Source organism: Colletotrichum lupini, chromosome 4 (genome assembly GCF_023278565.1).
Source record: "Colletotrichum lupini chromosome 4, complete sequence".
Taxonomy (NCBI): Eukaryota; Fungi; Ascomycota; class Sordariomycetes; order Glomerellales; family Glomerellaceae; genus Colletotrichum; species Colletotrichum lupini.
Window position 1 is genome coordinate 2,715,077 of NC_064677.1, and position 20,619 is coordinate 2,735,695.

General features: G+C 55.4%; 6 protein-coding genes across 6 annotated transcripts; 2 read left to right on the top strand and 4 right to left on the bottom strand.

The window, feature by feature from the left end:
• On the bottom strand, positions 1-2,004 carry CLUP02_07946 (uncharacterized protein; the record flags this gene model as incomplete). The annotated part of the gene is made up of 8 exons (XM_049286938.1): positions 1-263; positions 315-362; positions 400-509; positions 533-1,065; positions 1,150-1,315; positions 1,406-1,458; positions 1,530-1,589; positions 1,645-2,004. 8 exons carry the CDS (start codon positions 2,002-2,004, stop codon positions 1-3), a joined length of 1,593 nt encoding a protein of 530 aa, XP_049144081.1.
• A 3,515-nt stretch (positions 2,005-5,519) lies between these two features.
• On the top strand, positions 5,520-7,009 carry CLUP02_07947 (uncharacterized protein; the record flags this gene model as incomplete). Its single annotated transcript, XM_049286939.1, has 2 exons — positions 5,520-5,543; positions 5,840-7,009. The coding sequence occupies 2 exons, from the start codon at positions 5,520-5,522 to the stop codon at positions 7,007-7,009; spliced, it is 1,194 nt and encodes a 397-aa protein (XP_049144082.1).
• Positions 7,010-7,537: 528 nt separating this feature from the next.
• On the bottom strand, positions 7,538-8,419 carry CLUP02_07948 (RWD repeat domain-containing protein; the record flags this gene model as incomplete). Its single annotated transcript, XM_049286940.1, has 1 exon — positions 7,538-8,419. The coding sequence occupies one exon, from the start codon at positions 8,417-8,419 to the stop codon at positions 7,538-7,540; it is 882 nt and encodes a 293-aa protein (XP_049144083.1).
• A 751-nt stretch (positions 8,420-9,170) lies between these two features.
• CLUP02_07949 (uncharacterized protein) lies at positions 9,171-11,525 on the top strand (the record flags this gene model as incomplete). The annotated part of the gene is made up of 1 exon (XM_049286941.1): positions 9,171-11,525. One exon carries the CDS (start codon positions 9,171-9,173, stop codon positions 11,523-11,525), a length of 2,355 nt encoding a protein of 784 aa, XP_049144084.1.
• A 466-nt stretch (positions 11,526-11,991) lies between these two features.
• On the bottom strand, positions 11,992-17,398 carry CLUP02_07950 (GTPase-activating protein GYP7; the record flags this gene model as incomplete). Its single annotated transcript, XM_049286942.1, has 15 exons — positions 11,992-12,275; positions 12,458-12,724; positions 12,870-13,026; positions 13,224-13,262; positions 13,332-13,411; positions 13,680-13,847; positions 14,010-14,055; positions 14,126-14,421; positions 14,473-15,054; positions 15,107-16,481; positions 16,558-16,809; positions 16,880-17,001; positions 17,086-17,166; positions 17,241-17,316; positions 17,351-17,398. The coding sequence occupies 15 exons, from the start codon at positions 17,396-17,398 to the stop codon at positions 11,992-11,994; spliced, it is 3,873 nt and encodes a 1,290-aa protein (XP_049144085.1).
• Positions 17,399-17,506: 108 nt separating this feature from the next.
• On the bottom strand, positions 17,507-20,540 carry CLUP02_07951 (uncharacterized protein; the record flags this gene model as incomplete). Its single annotated transcript, XM_049286943.1, has 6 exons — positions 17,507-17,564; positions 17,620-17,731; positions 17,799-18,780; positions 19,063-19,129; positions 19,529-20,458; positions 20,518-20,540. 6 exons carry the CDS (start codon positions 20,538-20,540, stop codon positions 17,507-17,509), a joined length of 2,172 nt encoding a protein of 723 aa, XP_049144086.1.
• Between the last annotated feature and the right edge of the window lie 79 nt (positions 20,541-20,619).

Genomic DNA, 20,619 nt, shown 5'->3' on the forward strand with positions numbered 1-20,619 from the left:
TCAAGAGTCGAGACCTCGGCGAAGCTCCGGCCAGATGATGGATCGTGGCAAACCGGTGAGTATCACCTGTCTCCAGTCAAGTGGGCTCATTGAGGGTTTTTGCCTCGTCTTCCGTGTTCTTGTCAGCTTGAGAGTCTCAAGTGCTCTCGTGAGAACTGAGCATCCCACGCCGGCGATGCAGACAATGCCGAATGGAGCAATTGAGCGAGAGCAGAGGTATTCCGCTTGGGTCAAACCCTGTGAACCACTTATTGCCTTTTGCTCTGTGGGATCATGTTCAATCCGCCAAGTCTCATCACTTGAACATATGATACTCAACTCGTGAATGATGATCCAACGTCTTCCCGAAAAGGTGTGCGATGCTGTCATCGGTGTGCGCGGTGACGATGACCGACGTACTGTACCTGCCAATACCTCCCATCTGCATGTGGTGTAGGCCGCGACCGAGTATTCGGGGCACCAAGCTGGACCGATCTGCTCCTTCGACTCCTAGACGTATCGCTAGCAGGCTGAGGAGGTGTCACAAGTCAACCGTCGTCGGGAGTTTGTCGCCGCCGCGACGTCGCCCAACCCATGCTTCTCTGGCGAGTCAGGTTTCCCGACCTCTCTAGGTCGTTGATTTGGGGGTCCATGACCAGCTCTAGCAGCAGCAGGACGCTTAGAAGCGGCCAGGCGAGGGACATCGCAGACTTGGTACTGGTAGGGTGACATTTGGACGCGGTTGCTGGAGGGATCGGATCCCAGGTTGCAGCTCTGGGATGGGGGTTTTGCGAGTTTGGTCTGGATACAGCGGCCGGGTTGCGGGAGGGGAATAGGAAGAGTGGGATGGGGGCGGACTGTGGAATTGCTGGCCGAGAGGAGCGGGGTTCTCCATGCGCCCTCACAAGTTGACCGAGAGTTGCGCCGTCTAATTGGAGCCGTGGGCGCTCGCCGGCAGGTTGTACTCTGCCCAAGGACCTGTCCATCCCAAACACCTGTCGTTCCTCCTTGGCCCGGCTTGTCGATAATGGGAAACCCGGACGTCGTAGCTGCCACGGCATCTTGCAGTAGCAGAAAGTAGCCGTCCTATTAGTGAGGGGGGTTGACGCAGTACCTACACGTATTGGACCAGGTATTCCGCCGTATTAGTGAAATTCTTCTGGAGGGAACCCATGCTTCTTGCTTAACCCCGATGACTTTGTGCATGGAGCGCCGATTTCGAAGCAAATCAGAGAGGCCAATTGAGCCAGTTGCACGACCAGGAGGGAAAGGGTTCGGACAAGGTTCAGGAACCGTTGTGATCTGCGGGGGGTCTGGTCCACGGTCCATGTCGGACCTGGGGGAGAAAGGAAACCAAGAATTGCTTTTTCCTCCCTCTTCTCGCGGGCCGCTACACAGGCACGCACCGTGGGCTGGCTGAATCTACTGGTCTGACGCAATGGCGTCGGAGATGAGGTGGGGTGTCGAAGCTGAGGACTGCTATTGTGAAGCTGAAGTAGCGTATTAGAACGAATAGTTAGGCTCAAGGTGTTGTTTGAGCATGAGCATACGGCGGGATTGAGGGGTTCAGCTGAGAGGATCAAATCCACAACTGCCGTGAATGCCACTGTCTGCAGACGTGTCATTGTCGAAGACCATCTTCAAGGACCTGTTCCATGACCTGACGTGTAGACCCGATTGAGCATACGGATGCTCAAAAGCGCGGTCGTCGTAAAACCCCCGCGGGGGTTGACAATGGTGAATCGTGATGGCCTTTTTTCCCTCTTCGTGTCTTTCAATCAGCAAGTCGATGCGCATGCCGAGGCCAGCCGCTGATATGCTGCTCCAGGCAATTGGGCGCTCATGTGCGTGTGTTGGTACAGTATCTATGGGAGAGACGCCCGTCAGCGTTGCTTCCCGTGTGGTGGTGAGAGTTGATATGTGAGAGGTGACGGGCGAGGTAGCAGCAGACCCCAAGTTGAGGTGAGGTGAGGTGAGGTACGTAGTAAAGGGCACGGAGAAGTGGCCGATGCACCCATCCATCATCCATGATCACCATCCCTTGCCTACCTCACAAAGCAACCTGGAAGCCAGGGCACCTCGTCGTCTTACATCATTTCCATCATGGTTTGATTTGGGAGGGGGCACAGAGTGGCAGAGGGTGAGAAGTTAGAACCGAAAGGGGAAATGGGAAACAAACGTGACTGCTTCACGAGTTACACAAGATGTAAGCGACTTCCCCAGTCGTTCCCCAAAGGTCATGGTCTAATGCAGGTTTTCCGTGCCTTGTCTTCCCATCTTGTCTGTCTATGGACTCAGAGAGAGGCTAGCAATGCCGTGTTCATATTCAGGGTACGGATACGCCTGCTTTTGATCCAAGGCCAAGGAGTTATTCTCTGGGGTTCTGTAGTCGCTGGCAACTAGCCAAAGCAAGAAGAAAGCAGGCATCTCGGCTACTACGCGAACTACCAAGTAGTAAAGTACCGGAGAACCGCCCAGAGTTTGAGACCCCCACGCTCCCTATTCAACTAGTCTTATGCACGTCGCCCGAAACGGCACTTTGAACCTTTTTCCTTCTGCAGTCTAGCTTCCAGCTCCGGCCGGTTCCTCTTCGTGTACTTCATTGCTGTCCTCCGTCCTTTGAGCAGTCTTCGGTAGGGTAGGTAGGTAGCTAGAGCAAGTCAAGGTGAGGACAAGGCTTCAAGAGTAGTCATCTTAACCGCTCGTTTGCCTGTCTGCCCCATGCCAACCCTGAACGACTCACGACTTGGACATGGGCATGAACATGGGCATGGAGGTCACGGTCCAGCTGTCGCGATGGATGGCGAGATGCAAAGCCAGCATGGCGCGGCAAAGCCCAGTCTCATCATTGGTGACACGATTTTACACTTTTGTTGACCATTCCGAGTCACCATTGTAGTGTCGCAATATCTGGCTCGGATGTCAAGGGCCAAAGTTAAAAAAAGAGAACAGAAAAAAAAAACGGGAACGCGAGGGTTAGGTTTTCTGATAGTGGAGAGAAGATTGGCAGCGGCTCAACTGTTGACTTACACGGGGTTTCCCATGTTTGAAATGGAGAGAGGGACCCCTTACCGAGGCGCATATGCCTACCTGACTCGAGAGCGCCCGCCGAACCGCGCTGTGTCTTCACTTCCTCACGGCCGAGGATGGAAAGTCGCGAGAAAGCGCCGCCGATGCCCGATGGAAGCACATCTCTTTACCTTTGACGCAACACCCGCAATCAGATAAGAAAAGAAAGAAGACAATGTGAGACGAGATCTGAGTAGAAGTAGATCCCCGTGAAACTCCCAGCCAAAAAAAAAAAAAAAAGCATAACATCACGAAACCCCCCCCCCCCACCCGCTTCACCAATTTCGGTCTTACTCGCCGTGGACGCGGCGACAGCGGCGGCGGCGTTGAGGAGAGACAGGCTGGCCGTAGTGCAGATGCCCACTTCCCAAAGATGCAATCATGGGTCTTTCAAAACCTTGTACTTCCTTGAACCCCTGCTCAACCCCGCCATGTCATGCTGCCCATCTCCGCCCACACCCTTTTCCCTCTGACCTGCAGAACCAACGGAACAATACCCAGTAGCTCTCGGCGATGATGGGTAGGTAGCCGCGTGGGTTTTGGGTTCAAGACAATTGCGAGTGAAATCACACCGTCCTCGTCATAGTTCGAGACAATACGTTCCAAGACATGCCATTGTCCGCATATAGCCACGCACGAGCTAAGCTTCTCACGAGTTATCCCACGCACAGCACGTAATGTGGTACAAGATAGACGATGGGTTCTTTCATGTATCACATTCGAATCTACGGGTATAGCCCTCATTCGAAGTCAGCGTCGTCAGGTCAAGACTCGGCTTTTGCCGGTGTACTGGCCGAGTCTGGCCGTCTTTGAGAAGTGACGATATAAGTGAGATATAGAGGATATCGTCGAACCAGAAGAGAGCACGGCAGCAAAAAAAAACTGCGACTGGACGGAAACGATACAACCTTTGACGGAATATTCCACTCGACAGTCTCCACAGAGGGTCATGATCCTTCAATGGATTCACGGGAACGCGGTCGATCCCCGAACCCAGAACCGGTGATAGCCACAACAAATGATGTTTCGTCAAACCAACGAGATATGAGGAAATTAAATCACGAAATGCCATCCGCCATCTCGGCGCAAAATCACCGAATCGTCGTCACTACCCCCCCTGGGGCCCTGGCTCCAAAAAGCACAGGCTTTCAAGTTTCAACGCTACTGTGACATTACGGACCTCACCTTATCTGCAACCCCCTCCAGGCCCTCCAGTGGCCCGGAATATCGCGGCAAGAAAAATGAACTACGGGCAGTGAGCAGGCAAAGCCGCAAAACCCATGTTTTTTTCCCTTTCCATGCTCAGGCTCAGTGCCCATCTGGCTCCGTCCCGTCTCGTCTCATCTCAGCCCCCCTTCCTCCCACATACTGCGTGAAGTACATTTCCTTACAGCTTATCTTGCTGTGTAGACTAGGTACCGTGCTCGTCGGCATGTAGACGCACAGATCGTGCTCTAGTGCGCTTTTTGGGACGGCCGCCGCCGCCGCAGAAAGTACGCTGCTGCTGCTGCTGCTGCTGCTTCTGCTGCAGCACCACGCCGCACTCCTACGTACCAAGGCCCATGTGCTTTCTCTTCCTTCTCTTGAACACCCCTCCCACCCCTCCCCTCACCTCATTTGGGCTGTAAATGTATCATGCCCAGCCTGAGGTGAGAAGTAGGTGCCAAAAGTAAGTAGGTAGGCAACCCCCAAAATCAAAAGTGAGTACGGAGTAGTGCCCAGCTTCTGTTGCCTTGCCTTACCCTGCCCACCTTGGACAGTAGCTCGTCTTCAGGGTCCTCCCATACGAACCTAATTCCTCTTTTCCCCTTCCAACGTCTCCTCTCGTGCACTTCCTTTTAACCTTTCCCCATCCCCCTTCCCTTTTCCCTAGTTTTCACTTTTGGGGATTCTCTCTCCCTTTGTTCATTTTCCCGGCTTACACATTTCCTCTACCTTGCCTTGGTAAAGCCTCCCAGTCCTCTTCCTTTTCTTAACACCACCAAGGCATCTGGTTCCCCGCAAACCCATCCGTAAATCAGACGCAAGGGGAATTACAACATCAGAGAAAGAGAGATAACAAGAGACGACTCCCCTGTCAGCCTACGACTACCGAAAGCTTAAACTTTTCCAACGACTCTTGGACTTTTCAAGAGGGCCCAAAAGAGAGAAAAAGAAAAAAAAGACAGACATCGGACCCCGCCGGTTGTGACCAAGGAAACTCCCAACGACACCCGAACCCCCGAGCAGCGTACACTCCGTATGAAAAGATCAAACCGAAGCCGGCTGCAGGAACACCTTTAGTCGCCCCCGTCCCCCTCCGATATCATCCCCGGTGCGCGCGCAAACTTTCAACAACCCACCCGTGCACCGGCGCATCGAGCCTGCTATTTCTTCCTCTTGTCTTTCCCTTTTTCTCGTCAAGAGAACTGTGGCGCACGGGAAAGCATTCTTCTGGCTCTCCAACTGCCATCAGAAGTTTTCGCGTCACAATGAATGCCCAGGTCTCGTTTCTCGTAAGTTTCCCCAACATCCTGTGTCACTCATTGCCCCCCTCCATCTCCATACTGCGCACACGACACCCACACACGACCGCAACACGGGAATGAATCTCTAAAGAGTCACCAAAATGCGGGGCTCTTTACTTCGTCCCACTGCAACGCTGTGTCCCGTCACCGTCGCCGCCGCCCCGAGTTGCACATTGCTCTCGGAGCCAAAGCAGATAATGACACACACAAAATGTCTTGGTCCTTGCAGACCTCTGTGACTCTATCGTGCTTCTCAACTAACACCGCATTTGCGCTCCCTGCAGGATGGCCACTACACCCTTATTCACATCCCCCTCGACCTGTACTCGGTACTCCTGCAGCCCATTCTCCGCGTCCTTCTCCCGCAGACCCAGACCCTCAAGGCGTCAAAAGGAGAGCCGGAACATGAATTAGAAGGGCTCAACGCCGAGAGCCAACATGGCTTCCTCAACATTAGCGTCACCCCCATGGAGTGCTCCATCGTCTGCCACAGCTCCTGGGCCAAGAACGTTTTTGAGCCGGCCATCCAGGATCTCCCAAAAGACTTGGCCAAGTCCGTATCAATATCCAAAGACACTTACCTCGTGCTCTCCGTCATCAGCGCCGGCATGGATGCTGCTGGTCGTGTCATGGAACTGACCTCTCCCCTCGCTCTCGCCGGGATTCCCATCTTCTTCATCACCACCTATTACTCCGACTTCATCCTCGTCCCCAGCAAGGATAGGCAGACGGTTGTAAAGGCCCTTCTCGCCCGCGGCTTCGAACTCGCCGACAACGACTCCAACTTTGTCAGCCCCGCCGCCTCGATACACTCCCGCGGACCGAGCCAGACCAACGGCAGCAACGGCACCGGGGCCCCGCCGCTGACCCCGCCACCCTCCACCATCGCCGAGCTGCAGGTCCGCACCTTTGACCTGCTCAAGAAGCGCAGCGTCGCCCCCTACGTCGAGGACAACCTCCTCCTGGTCCAGTGCTCCGGCCGCGAAACCTCCCAGCTCGGCGGCGAGCTCTCCCACACCCAGCGGCCCTCGCTCAGCCGCCAGGTGACCGGCAACAGCCACCGACAAACCTGGCTCGACAACATCGACGCGAAGCTCTACACGGCCATGATCTCCGCCCTGGCCGCGCGCCCGCGCTTCCTCTCCATCACCCTCGCCCAGGAGGACCCGCCTTCCTTGCTGCTCGACAAGTCGCTGCTCGGCCTCTTTGGCGACTCCCTCGTCGGCGACACCAAGACGAACCTGACGCCCATCTTCTTGGACCTCGAGAGCCTGCCGTTCGAGGCTACGGGCATCGTATGCGGCGTGGCGGGGACCCTGGTGCAGGATATGCGCACGGGAGACAGCGCGGGGCTGTCGTACCTCTCCACCGCCCGGGCCGGGGCCGTCATTCTCGATTGCGAGCAGTCGATACTCGCGCTCGAGATCCTCAAGCCCAAGCTCTTCAAGGCCTGATTTGACATTTGATTGTGCAATACAGGAGGAGGAAACAACTGCATTGCGGAGATATCTGCCAGATGGGGAATCCTTTTAAAGGAAAGAATCAGAGGGACCACTACGAGTTTTCCACACGTTTCGAGATCTGACGAAGTTGCATGAAGGGAACGATTGTACTAGCATGGAACTGATATAGGCGGGTTGGCAATCTGTCGTTTTTGTGAAAATTTTCGCGCGCGCGAATTTGGTTTGGCATATTGGCGTTTTACGGAGGGCGGCTCTCTGTTGTTCGATACCAATTTTTGTATGTCTTGTCTTGCGAGAGAACGGGACCAATGTCGGTCCCAAAACTCAACCCGAAGCGATTTGTTCTCCACTTCTTTGGTATCCCCTCTGTGACATCTACAATGCCTATCTTGACGCGGGCAGCTCATGAAGCTCTCCGGCGACGTCCTTCCGCCATTCGGTCTATGACCGACCTCGGTTTCCCCGCCTACATCAATGCTAGAAGTGACATGATAGGCGATCCTCTATATCCAGAGTCCCTCACTTGCCATGCCCCTTCTTCTTCCCCTGCCCCGCCTCCTCCGCCCACCCAGCCTTGACAAACGCATCCCTCGCCGTGCTATTAATCAGCGCGAACCGCCTCGGCCCCAGCTTCTGCCCGCCGTACCACCTCGTCACGACGACCATGACGTCCCACAGGTCCATGAGCTGCATCAGGTGCAGCAGCCGCCCGCCCGCCGCCGTCTCGCCGTCGTCGTCGCAGTCTTGGAAGCTCGTGCCGTTGGGCCCGCGGATGCGCCACGCCGTCATGTTGTGGCTTGCGCTGCGCACCTTTTTGTCCGTGGCGACGAGGTGCTGGACGTAACTTGCGGCCTGCTCGGGGGACGTCACGGGCGCGGCGCGCGCGAGGAAGACGGATTTGAGTTCGACGAAGGGGTCGGAGACGATCCAAGGGGGTTCCTCTAGCATGTAGGAAGGCAGAGAGTCAGCTTCTTGGTTCTGGTTCTGGTTCCCGTGCTCTCCATCAAGCCGTGTCGTCGATGCCGACGCCGGTGGAGAGTGTGGGTTGGTGGGTGGTCCTGACGGCTCAGCTTCCGAAACTTCCTCCACGCGTCGGGAGAACTCCTCCACGGCGTCGAAGAGACAGACAGCGCCCGGCTGGTAGACGGCGGCGACGGCCTCGCGGAAGAGCAGCAGGTCGCGGGCGCCGACGCCGCGGGGCGCGTTCTCGCCGGCGCTGTGGGTGCCGAGGATCTCTGGCGGCACGTCCGGGTACGAGTCGGCGAAGCGGAGGGTGAGCGAGGAGGCACCCGGGCCGCCGGGAAGCGTGAGAACATAGTTGTCTGGTGGTGTGTGGCGGAGGGTGTCGTCTCCGTAGATTGAGTTGAGGGCTTTTATCTCGTCTCTGAGATCGTCTGACATTGTTGTGTGTGCGTGTGTGGTATGAGGTGTGTGGCGTACCTCTTGATGGGGGATATGATAACGGTTATGTGAGGTTGTTGGTTGATGAGAGGGGGGTTTTGTGGTTGCTACTCTCGTGAGATGAGTGCCGTCTTATTTCGATTTTCTCATCCTATAAGCATACGACTTTTCAAAGGTTTTCATATATATAAAGGAAGTCTGTGTATGATCGTCAATGCTGAGGTTGAAGATGAAATTGAGAGAAAGTTACATTGAAGTCATCCAATGCTCCCCACCTCCAATCATCTCATGATGTGGGGCCGTCCGACGTCGAAGGCCCGAGCTCCGCAAATACTCCACTCACGTTGACCTCAGTGCTCACTCACACTGGATGAACCTCACAATCTCACAGCTGCAGCTGAATGTGGTATCGTCGTGGCAAGCGCTGACCAGGGACACACGGTACAGACGGGGCGGCTGGCGCAAGCGGAACTTGATGCCGGTGCCAGCCTATCACAGGCAATTTTGATTGCAGCTCTGCAAGCTAGCTGTCTAGGTAAGATGGGCAAGATGGCGCCTCTTCATGTCTCAACATTGGCCTCGCCCCTTGACTTGAACTACACAGTGACATCTAAACGGCTTCTGGACAGAAAGCGTCTTCTCATTCTGGACTTGAATTCGGAGTATTGTATTAGCAAATCCATGGACGGGACCAGACTTCCACCAACGTAGACGACTGTTTTGCAGACGACTGATTACCTAGTCAGCAAACATGCCAGCCATAGGCGCACCCAAAGGGCACGTAGACTGCCTCCCTCCCCCAGACAACTTATGCCCGACGTGCAGCCAACTCAACCTCTCGGCTGAGAAGTTCCTCCCAGGCCAGCCCAAGGCCAGCTCCCTCCCTGGCTTCCTCGCCCGTCCAATCGACCCCGTCGGGCTACAGCCGCGGGAGCTGGGCTACCTCGACGAGATCTACCGGAGAAGAGACGAATGTCCCTTGTGCTGGCTTCTCTTCAACGCAACGCACGCGACGAACGAAGAAGGCGCAGATCGTTTCGAATGGAGCCGCCCCAACGTCCGCCAGGCAATCGGCTACGATGGCCTCACGAGGGATGGCGGCCGCGTCCGCTGCTCCGTCGAGTGGCAGCTCGACGGCCGTTTCTTGGAACCTTCTGTAGGGCCGAGAGACATGACGCATGCGCCGCCGACCCGCCGCTTGAAGGTCTTTAGCCCGGACGAAATCTTCACCGAGGCTTACGTCATGCTGCTGGCCACGGAACCTCACACGACGTGGGACAAGACCTTCCTGGCCCGGCGAATTTCTCCTCACCAGGCCGACGTAAGTCTTCTCCGGCGCTGGCTCGACATATGTAGGACACACCATGGCAGCGGCTGTCAGCCCTCCCCGCCGGATGAAGTCTTCTCGCTACTCGAGAACCTCAAGTTCATCGACTTGGACGAGGAGAAAATCGTCACCAGCGCCCGTGGCGGTGTTCGAGTGACTGAGTACGCGACTCTGAGCTACGTATGGGGTGGGACCCAACCTCTCATTCTGACGAAGGAGAATGTGTCCGGGTACTCTTCAAAGGGATCCCTCGGTCCCAACACGCCAGGTCTACCGAATACCGTCCGCGATGCCATGATGCTAGTCAAAGCGTTGGGCATCAAGTATATCTGGGTCGACGCTCTCTGCATCCTTCAAGACGACACGGAGGAGAAGTTCCGTGTCGTCCCGATGATGGACCGCGTATACGGACACTCGATTCTCACAATCTGCGCCGCCGCCGGCAGCGGCTCTCACCACGGAATCCCAGGATCCCCAGCTACGCCCCGCGAGGCCCGGCAGCCGAAAGTCCGGTGCAACGGCATCGACCTGGTGACCACCAAGACGGTCGAGGGGCTCGTCGAAAACACAATGTGGAATAGCAGGGCCTGGACGTTCCAGGAACGGATGCTCTCCAAGCGGTCCATGATCTTTGTCGAGAATCGCGTCTTCTTTCAGTGCCGCCACGCGACGTGGTCCGAAGAGGTCTTTTCCGAGGTGCTCACCCCGTCGTGGACCCTGGAAATGATACGGTCTCCTCTGAAATCGTTTGAGAAGAACCCGGTCAGGCTGTACTTGGAGTGCGTCGAGCTCTTCAGCGGCAGGCTCATGACGTTACAGAGCGATCGGCTACCGGCCTTTGAGGGCATGGCGGCCATCCTTTCTCCACCGCTCCGCGCCAACCTCTTTTACGGGATGCCAGACTCCTATTTCGACTTTGCGCTCTTGTGGGAGAAGAAGATTTACGGCCTCAGGCTCGAAGACTTGGGTGGTCGATCGCGATATCCCAGCTGGTCGTGGAGCGGCTGGCATGGTGCGTCGACATGGCGGCTGTCCATGGTCTCTGGTATTTTGCTGAATCTTCACGAGTGGTTGAAGTCGCACACTTGGGTTGTATGGTATAAGATGACACGAGATGACCTTACGGGGAACCGTCCACTGGAAACTGGCAAGGCCAGCAAAAAGTCAACTTTCGAAGTCGTGTGGTCATCGGGTGAAATCCACCATAATCCAAATCGATGGCACGGATACGCCAAAGCCTCTGCAGAAGACATCCCTTTCGGTCGTCAGATTAGCCAGAGCGATGAAGAGCACCCAGAAGAGATCGCACATGCACCCAAGCCAACCATGCCCACCGCAACCATTTTGCGAGAAGATTACCTCTACTTCTGGACCTACACTGCCTTCTTCCAGCTCTCTAGAACAAGCCGCAGCAGCCCGTCCTTTGCCTCCAAGCTCGAGGCAGGCCTCCACCGCTTCGGCCTACTCGATGCCCACGGCGACTGGTGCGGCACCGTGATCCTCGAAGATACATGGTTCGCCCGCGTGGGCGACGTCGTCGAGCTCGCAGCCATCTCGGACGCCCGGGACTTTTCAATGGAGGAGCTGGATAGCTGGAACTACTATGTGCCCGAGGACCGCGAGGTGTCCGAGTGGCATCTGTACTACGCGTTCGTCATCACCTGGAACAAGGATCGCAGCGTTGCTGAAAGGGCTGGGCTGGCGAAGGTTTATCAGCGGGCGTTCGACGTGGCTTCTTTTCACCCGGGAAAGGCGTGGAAGGAGATCACTCTCGGATAGGTGGCGAGTGGGTTGTTGCTTGAAGGGTTCGGGGAATGCTGACAAGAGATCCGAGACAATCTTCGTGAGTTGACATTGAGTTATTATGACAAGAGCTGGCTACCGTACATGACGCACAAAACAAACTTGCGTTTGAGGAAATGAAGAGTCTATGGAACTATCACCCCCCATTCGGGAGTGACATCTGTTTGCCAAAAAGCCAAGAGTAGTTGGGAGAAGAACTTGGAACAATACCCATATCCTAATCCTACCCCTAAAACGTAAAGCATAGTGAGAAACTGTGCAAGTAAGAAAAGAAATAAGACAGGAAGACAATTGACGCTCAAGTAACCCCAAAGTCTCCCCGTCAACCGCCATGCCTAAATGAATTCGGACGGACGAATAAGGGATAACCTCAAAACCCAGCACTCGAAAGAGGAAGTATCCATCCATAATGACCAAGTTCCTCCCTTCCCCTTCCCCCTCTTTAGTAGTAATACTTCTTCACAGTCTTCTCAACCAGGACCCTCCTCGGTCTACATAGCGCAGGCCGGCCGTACCGGTCCCGGCAGATGCTCACGCCGTCGTGGCGGTACCCTGGCCCTTCGAACCGCAACCGCTCACAGTAGGCGCACCGCTCCGACCCGTAGCCGCCGTAGCTCGAGCCGCTGTACCCCGATCGGTAGCTGAGCCTGTCGTCGAAGCGGTCTCGGTAGCCGTAGGACGAGCGGCAGCGGTAGCAGACTGTCTCTGTGAAGGAGTTGTGCCAGTCTATGATGTTAAATCAGGACGTTAGTCTCAGAGGTCTAGTTGGGTAATGTCATCGGGAAAGGGGAGTATGTCGGGAGAAAAGGGGCATACCCCCCGGATCATCAAGATTCAAAGGGCGAGAGAACGATGACGCTCGTAGATGAGACATGCCAGAAAAACCATAAGAGACAAGTGTTACTCACAGCGCCGACATTGCGTGCAGAGTTGATTACCCGCCGGTCCAGGCTCGTATCCGTACCCGTACCCCGGACGACCGGGGAACACCTCGGTGGTGGTGACCTCGTTGATGACCTGCGCGCCCGCCGGCACGACAGCCACGTCTCGTTCTCTGTTCGCGACAATGATCTCGTTGTTGACGGGTCCGCGGGAGACCTCGTTGACGACGACGGAGGCGCGATCCTTGACTACCTCGGCGACAGCCGGACCGCCACCGCCGTGACCTCCGTGACCTCCGTGATGTGAGGGCATAATTACGAGAGGGTGACTTGTTGCCTTTTTTTCCCTTCCTTTCTTTGTTTCTCGAGTCCCCCTTTCCCCTCCCTTTATCTTGATCGAAGCGGATTTGGTGGTTTGTTTATGCTTGAGTTCGGTCACTTCGTGTCGTTTGAGAACGTTGGCGAGGGAATACCGTAAGGAGGGGGCGTGAGGAGGTGTAGTTGTAGTTGTAGTCGCAAGCTGAGGGCTGAAATGTCCGAGGGGAGCTGAGTGCCGACGGCTGAGTTCCGAACGTGACGCCGCCAACAAACAAGTGCTGATATGTTGAGTGAGTTGTCCTTGTGATGTCTCGAAAAGTAATGCAATGGGCAAAAAAGGGGGTGGTAACCCCAGGCTTCTATACTACCTTACCTTACCTTAGGTGAGAGTCAAAGGGGGCAAGCCCAAGATACACACACCAAACAACAATAGACAGGGAGGTCTCCAATGACTGACCACCTTGCTCTTACTTACACCCTCCCCCTTCCAAGCGATTCCAGAATCATTCTTTTCCTTGAACTCACATTAGACTGAGGCAGTACCGTTACTTTCTGTTGATGGCTTGTCACCCCCAAAGCTTACCTTGGCCGTCTCCCCTGCCCGGATGACCACCACTAGCGGGACTCTTTCACCCAATGCATGACGTGAAGGCCAAGACGGAGCTGGTGAGGTCACAGGTTCGGAGAGTAAAAAAAAGGGATTGAAAAGTGGTGTGAAGGGGGGAGAGGGGGACAACGATGCTAGCTCCAAAACCAAAACACCAAAAGCTGACCGCGTACCCTGCGGGATTGAAGCTAACGATGCACCCAACACGGTCTAAGTTCGACTTAGATCAGACTGCGAGAACGTGGCAGAGCCCAACCCAACAATGCCACAACCTTTTTTATCTCTCTTCTGCCTGCCTGCCTGCCTAAAACGATGGCGGGCAACTGTCTCGGGGTGTAGGCTGCGCTGCGGCTGCGCTGCCCCTGAACCCCTTCGGAGGGGCTGAGCCGGAGAAGGCATCCTCAACTATCGTTGAATCCGGGCTTCCGGAACCCTCATCAGCGTCACACGTGGGGCCTCTGACACCTTTTTTTTCTTCCGGGAAATCTAGAACTGGGCATAGGTCACCGTCATCTTGCTCTCATAGGTGCCGCCAACAATAATTTGTGTATTAGGGGATAGAAGGACGTATCATACACGTTTGCAGCGTAAGTGTTCTCGCCTCCGATCGCTATTTAGTCCGGGCACAACACCCAGACGCCCAAAATGTCATACCTGCCCCGTTTCCAACCCATGATTTTTCCGTCGTGTCCTCGTGTGACTTTGTGTGTTCTTCATGACCTTCCGGGCCCGTCGCCCTTCTTCGCTACTTCTTTCCGCGGCAAGATCACGACCTTCCGGCTAAGTAGCTCTCTTAACTCGGGAGTGATAATCTTCTTGACCTCGGGCTCTTCAGTTGCCTTGCTCTTGTCCTTGCGTGGCGATGCTGGACCTGCACTGCTTTGGCTCTCCTGTGGAGTTTTGTCGGTAGATGCCGACTTTGAAGGAGACCCCGGGTCGCGGATTCTCGGTCCCGGGAAATTGCCCTTCTTATCGACGGCCTCAACCAGGCGGTGGAACCGACGGAATAGCGCCTCCGCGCGAATTAGAGTTGAGTCAAGATCCATTGTGTTGGAAAGCTCGTTGACTGTACCAGATTAGTATGACGAATTGACAGGAATTTCAGATGACCACATACCGTATTTAAGCACCTCATCAAAATGCTGCAGGTGGGTCATGATGACGTCGCGGTGCTTCTCCAAAATGGCCAAGGCCACAAATAGGTGGAAGCTGCTGCTCAAATAGTCCGTCCACAGAGTCTCCCAAAGACGCAATACGTCCATCCACTCGAACTCCCGTTTATACCAGACGAGCAACATGCGGAAGAAGAAGAAAAAGTTTGTGCTATCAGCAGACTGCAGGTGAGCGTAAAGCTTGGGGTCCATGAACTGAACGAGATGATCAAGAGTCAGTAGCTGAGACCGCATGCCAGACTGATCTCGTAGGAAATTGCGCTCCATGCGGTCCATGAAGTGCTGGAAGCCCCAAAAGGCGATGGCATCGTCCTGCATCACAGCGTAGATAGGAGCGAGAAGATCAGACATGCCCTGCACGTAGCCGAGATCCTTATTGTACTCGTTGTACGTCAGGAGCATGTCCTTCATCTGCTCAAGATGGACATTGGTGCCGACCTCGGAAAAGGGGGAGTCGGGATCGGGGTGCGGAATGTCTTCTCCGGCGAAGATGGGCACATTACGATCTGTCCGGTGGACATCCTTTTCTGTCATGATATTAGTCGCGGCTAGATGCGAAGGAACAACATAGAGACTTACCGATTCGACCGCGTTGCTCACGCCACCACTCGCCCTGTTCGCCCTCGCCTCCCAAGTCTACTAGTCTCTCCCACCATGCGCCCTTCAACTTAACATATTCGTCTCGTAGGGACGCGAGATGGGCTTTTCGCTCCTCGGCAGTGCTATACCAGTCGTGAACCCCGAGAATGAAGAGCCATGCCTCTTTCCTCACGCCATCGTCAGGGTCCAGTCCTCCGTGAAACACCCGTTCTTTGACTTCGTCAACAGTGACAGAAAGCCTTCCAGTTCGTGGATCAAAGAACGTGTTCCATTCTTTCAGCGTCACCGTCTTTCTTCTATCCTCCAACGACATGGTGCTACTGCCGTCTAGCAGCTCAAACTCTCCAACATCGGTATCCTCGAGCTCCAAGACTTCCTTAGCAGTCCATATCCTCTGGCTCCGATCTCGCTCACTTTGTTCGGCAATTCCCATTGCCCAGCGCGCCAGGTATATCCTCGCGCTGTCAAACTCATCTTGAAGAGTCTGAACCTCTGGGTTGCGAAGAAGCCTCTTGACTTGTGGGGGAACATTCGGGTTCTGTATGACGTCTTGAGCAGCCCGTCTGGTGAAAGTGGTGACCTTGCTGAACTTCTCCATGATGTTCCATCCAGTTTCTTTGACAAATTTTACAAAGGGGTCCATCTGCGCGTCACTACTGGAGCCAGCGCCGCCGGCTCGAGTCCCCGAAGCATCATTTTGGCCGGCCTGAGCCGTACTGGACGTGAGCTTGCCACTGAAAGCCTCGCTGTCCTCCTTCGAGGGCTCCACCAAGTAAATGTTGGGCTCGGCGCCGGATCTCTCGATCGGAACGTAGCGCCGTAACCATCGCAGGACCTCATCGCCGCCCCAGAACATCTCACCCCGGTCACCGAATGGGTCGAAGCTATCCCTCGTCCGCCTCTTTCTCTTAAGGATGGTGCTCTGACATTCGCTGTCGTGGAAAAATAGCGCGGGAAAACTATCACCAGCCCTCGAGTTGATGATTAGAGAGCCGAACCACCAGCCCAGACTTGGTGGTCTCACGAGAAGCGAGTATATTGCGCTGACTGGAATGGCGAAAGCATATGTGCCTACAGAGCCTCTGTGGGATGTGACCGTCGGCGGAGGGGGTACCAGGTACGACTGCTTAGGCGGCGAATCACCTTCACTGAGGTCGACCTTGACGTAAATACTCTCGGATTCGCCGAGAGATGTTTCGGGGAGCCATGCTAGGAGCAGGTTGGATGGAGGTGGATGGCGAGAGTCTCGAGACGAGGAGGAGGCCGGTCGTTCGCTTGAGCCTCCTTTCTGCTGGAGTAAGGCTATGTAGCCTGGGATATTATCTTTCGCAGATGGCGTGGGGTGAACATAGACCTGCGCCGTTGCAACATTCCCGTTAGTTCCGGTCTTTGTAAGGTGTGGGGTGGCGAGAGTGGTTTCTATGACATACCTTGCTCTTAGAGAATAGAAGCTTGACGCCCCGTCCTGTTTCTGTATGCGTGATTGTGTTGTAGTCCCCTTCCTCATCGTCGCTCAGGGCATAGAAGCTCCCCGAGGGCGAACGAGATCGCGTCGGTGGTGGAGCGTTGGTGGCCGGCGGGGGATCTGAGTCTGAGGTCATCGTGCAGTGCGCCGCCGATGATGTAAGCTGGGATGTACGGGGGGCTTCGGCTCCGAAGGCCTGCTGTCGTCTCGGGTGAAGCTATTCAGGAAACAGAGCTATTGCGACAGTGGCTCTACTGTTAAAGTTTCCGGTAGAAAAATAAAGTGACAAGAGCGAGAAACAAAAAGGATGATCCGGGGAAAGTGGCATGTGAGCGAACTGTGGCTAATGATGTGGGACGTTGGGGGCGAATAGCCCAGGCAAGGTGCTGCGCAGTCGTCGCCGCGCCCTCTGAGGGGCGTGGCCACCCACTTCCGTCACTGAATCACCCCGCTGCGAAAGCTTGCATCCATGTCTCGGAGGGGTTGTTCCCACTGTATCTGTACCGCGATTTAGGCAGCCTTTTAGCGTAGTGTGGCGGTACAGCTACCCGCGCATCAAGGTGAACCATGTCATCTGCAGCATGCATGCGTCGTCATTCGCACCTCCGGTTGGTCCTTCCGAGGCTACGTATTGCACGCGCAAGCAACTCGCTCCATCGTCGCTAGATTCGGCCTCGCGAGACAAAGCTTCATCGCGGACTCGCCGTTCCGTGTTAATGAGTTTCTAGGTGTAAACATCGTGACTCACTCGAGCTCACTATTTCGCGCATCGAGGCGTATTCCATGACGACGGAAGCTGGCGACATACCTGCAACTTTTTGATGAAGCCCAGCAGATCGAACAATACATCAAGGCCAGCGACTTCAGTCCAAATGCATGATTAGTAGTGTGTGTATTGTGTGTATGTATGTGCCTCAGCTCTGCTCTCGCACCTTTCCGGATACATGTCTCCAAGCAACATCCGCATTCTGCCTTGCCTCGAGGGTCTGCGATGTCCACCGTTTACATACGGTCCGCAGATCCTCACACTAAGCCGACTGTCGACAACTTGACTCCGGCCCGCCAAGCATCTTGACTGCGAACGCCCGCATCATAATGAAGAACCCCCGAACAAGAACCCATCATCCTCAAGGCGTATTCTCGCTCGCGTTCCGCGCACCGCTTGATCCCATCCACTTTACCTCATACGAGGACCGCTTGGGAGACCTTGACGTCTTGGGCCAGCAGGCAGTCCTGTTCGCCCACCACTGCCACCGCCGCCGCCGCTGCCTCCACCATAGCCAGGATCGTTGTTCGACCACGGAGAGTTGGATGCCACAAATGGCCTACCTCCGCCTCCTCCACCACCACCACCGCCGCCTCCATTCCCAACGTACATGCCGCCGGGAGCAAATCGGTCTTCGTAGTCACCGCTCCCGCCTCTGCCCGTCGGTGGTTGGAATGGTCCTTGACCTCCAGACGCCGGACTGGTTGTTCTCGCACCTCCCCATAGTCGCTGCTTAAGCCGATCCTGTGCTGAGCCGCCCGCTGAGCTGCCCGGCGGTGTGTTCGTCGTGTCTCTTCCATATGCCGCACTTTGCTGATAACTGCCCGCTCGCTGACTGGGCAGAGGTCGTGCCTGCACCTCTTCGCGTCCATTGTCTCCGGCTCGGGCAAAGGGGCTCAGTCGCGCGGGCTGCTGCTCGGCGCCTCGCATCGGCGGGGGAGCTCCGCGGCCTTGCCGCAGGCTCATCGTGTCCTGCCTCTGCTGCGCGCCGCCATTATTGTCCCACAGAGAGCTCAAGCCCGTCGCAGGACCAGCTTGCTGTTGCTGCTGCAGACCTCCGTATCGTGCGCCGACTTGCTGGGCTGGTTGGGCGTAGACGGGCGCTGCTGGGGGTGGTGCCTTTGGGTCGGGCGGCAACCAGCCTGGGAACGGACGGCCTTTCTCGGTGTAGTAGCCTCTAAGGACTCTGCACACGTGGGTGTCGTCTTCAGTGTCGCCGTCGTTTTCGCTCTGCAACAAGCGACTCTGCAGGTTCGAGATCTGAGAGGTGGTGTTGGTGAGGATCCTCGAGTACCAAGATGACATCGTGCCTTGTTCCTTGCCGCGAGGATCCTGCGGGGCAAAAGCAGAGAGGCAAAAGGCGCTGTTTTCGACTGTTTTCGGACGGGTTGGGGTAAAGAGCTCTGCTCCGGGGCACGAAAGCTACTCGTCGGGGCTTGTGTCTGTGAAATCGCTCGCTCGCTATCGAAGTAGTTGAGTAGTGAGAAAAAGGAGAAGTTGGGATACTAAATGCCGGCGGGTGGTTTCGTTGTGCTGTTTTAATTTTGGAGGGTTGCTTGAAGTGGTCCGTTTCAAATAAGCCGGTCTTGAATGATAGGGAATGGGAAGCGACTTGGGTTGACGGGTCCGACACTTGTCGCCCGACGGAATGATGCAGGGTGGTGGGGCCTGGGCCTACCCGCATTGTTCTAAAGGAACTTGCACTAATTGAGGTGCTTTGTCTTCACCGAGCGCCCCCCGGCTCGAGTAAGTCTCGGTGAAGCATGGATCACTGCTCCAGGCCACATGCAAGTCACCTCCTACCTCAGTCTCCAACCTTACGTACAGGAGATTTAGTACCAGATATTGGCACATTCATGCAGCCTACCAGGCAGTCGCCTATTTGCACGACTTTTTATTTCAAACGGTCTATAGTGAACATAATTAAAGTAAGAGAACTGGAGTATGAATAAGGTAAACGTGAAAAAAGATATGAGACAGAGGACAAGCACGATATGCCATGCACACAAAGAACCACAGTGCAGGAATATTAAACAGCCATTTGATAAAAGGTATATCATAACACACGGTGGTATGCACAATGCCCCCAGTTTTTGATTTTCCGTCCCGTAATCAGCCGTAAAGGTATCCGCGCCAGACGCCATTGGAATTCCACGCGAGCCTCTCTCACCAGGTCAATTCCTCCGCAATCTTGGGGCGCTCCTCCTGCTTCTGCTTCAGCCTCTTCTGGTTCATCTTGACCGCCCGGCCGCGCTTGCGCTTGTCGCCAGCCTTGCGAGCCGCCTCCTCGTCGCTGTCTTCAGAGTCGTCATCCTCCTCCTCCTCGTCATCATCCTCGGCGTCATCGTCGCTCTGGAGCCAGTCCTCAATGTCCTCGAGCTCCTCTTCACTCTCCTCAATATCGGAGACGTACTCGACCTCCTTCTCCAAGTCGTCCTCGGACTCATCCTCTTCCTCGCCCTCCTGCTCCGACTCCATACCGGGGTCCATGTCCTTATCACGCTTGCCAGCGCCCTCCTTCTCCATGGAGTTGAGGACTTTCCTCCAGATCGACTCGCTGACGTTGAGGGGTTGGTCGCCGTAGGCGCCGGAACGTAATCTCTCGACAAGCTCGCGCTCAATGGTACGCTCCAACTTGGCGGCGGCCTCGGCCTTGCGCTCTCTGGCCTCCTCGCGGCGCCGGATCTTGGGCGCCATCTTCGGTACCAGCTTCTCGCCCATGCGCTCCTCCTCGGCGGCGATCTTGCGCATGCGAATGTTGACTTGTGTGAGACGGGTGAGACGCTGTTTGCACTTGTGGACGAGGAACTTGGGCCAGTAGATGAGCTTGTCATCGAGCATCTCCAGGGCTTTGGCGTAGTTGTTGGGCAGCTTGATGCGCTCCCATAGCTTCGAAGGCATGTGCGCACGTTCGATCGTCTTCATGTAAAGGTACAGTGTGTCCTTGTTCGGAGCGCGTCGAACGGTGGCATAACGGGAATTTGCCAGCGGGCATGATTGTCTGTTGCAGAGACCTGTGACATTGTTCTCGTTTCTGCAAAACGTCTGCTTCTTCTCTGTGGAAAGTTTGAAACTGCAGAACTGCTGGTTGATGATTTGCCTAGGGCGGGGTGGATTAGGATTGAGGCCTGCAATTAATTCTGTTAAATACAGACTCACCAGATAATCTCGTCGGACGCCATTGTGACGGTTTTTGGCGGAAAATGGACGAGGTTGAGAGTTGTCAAAAGGCCTTGCCGTTCGTCGAGTGCTGGAAGAAAA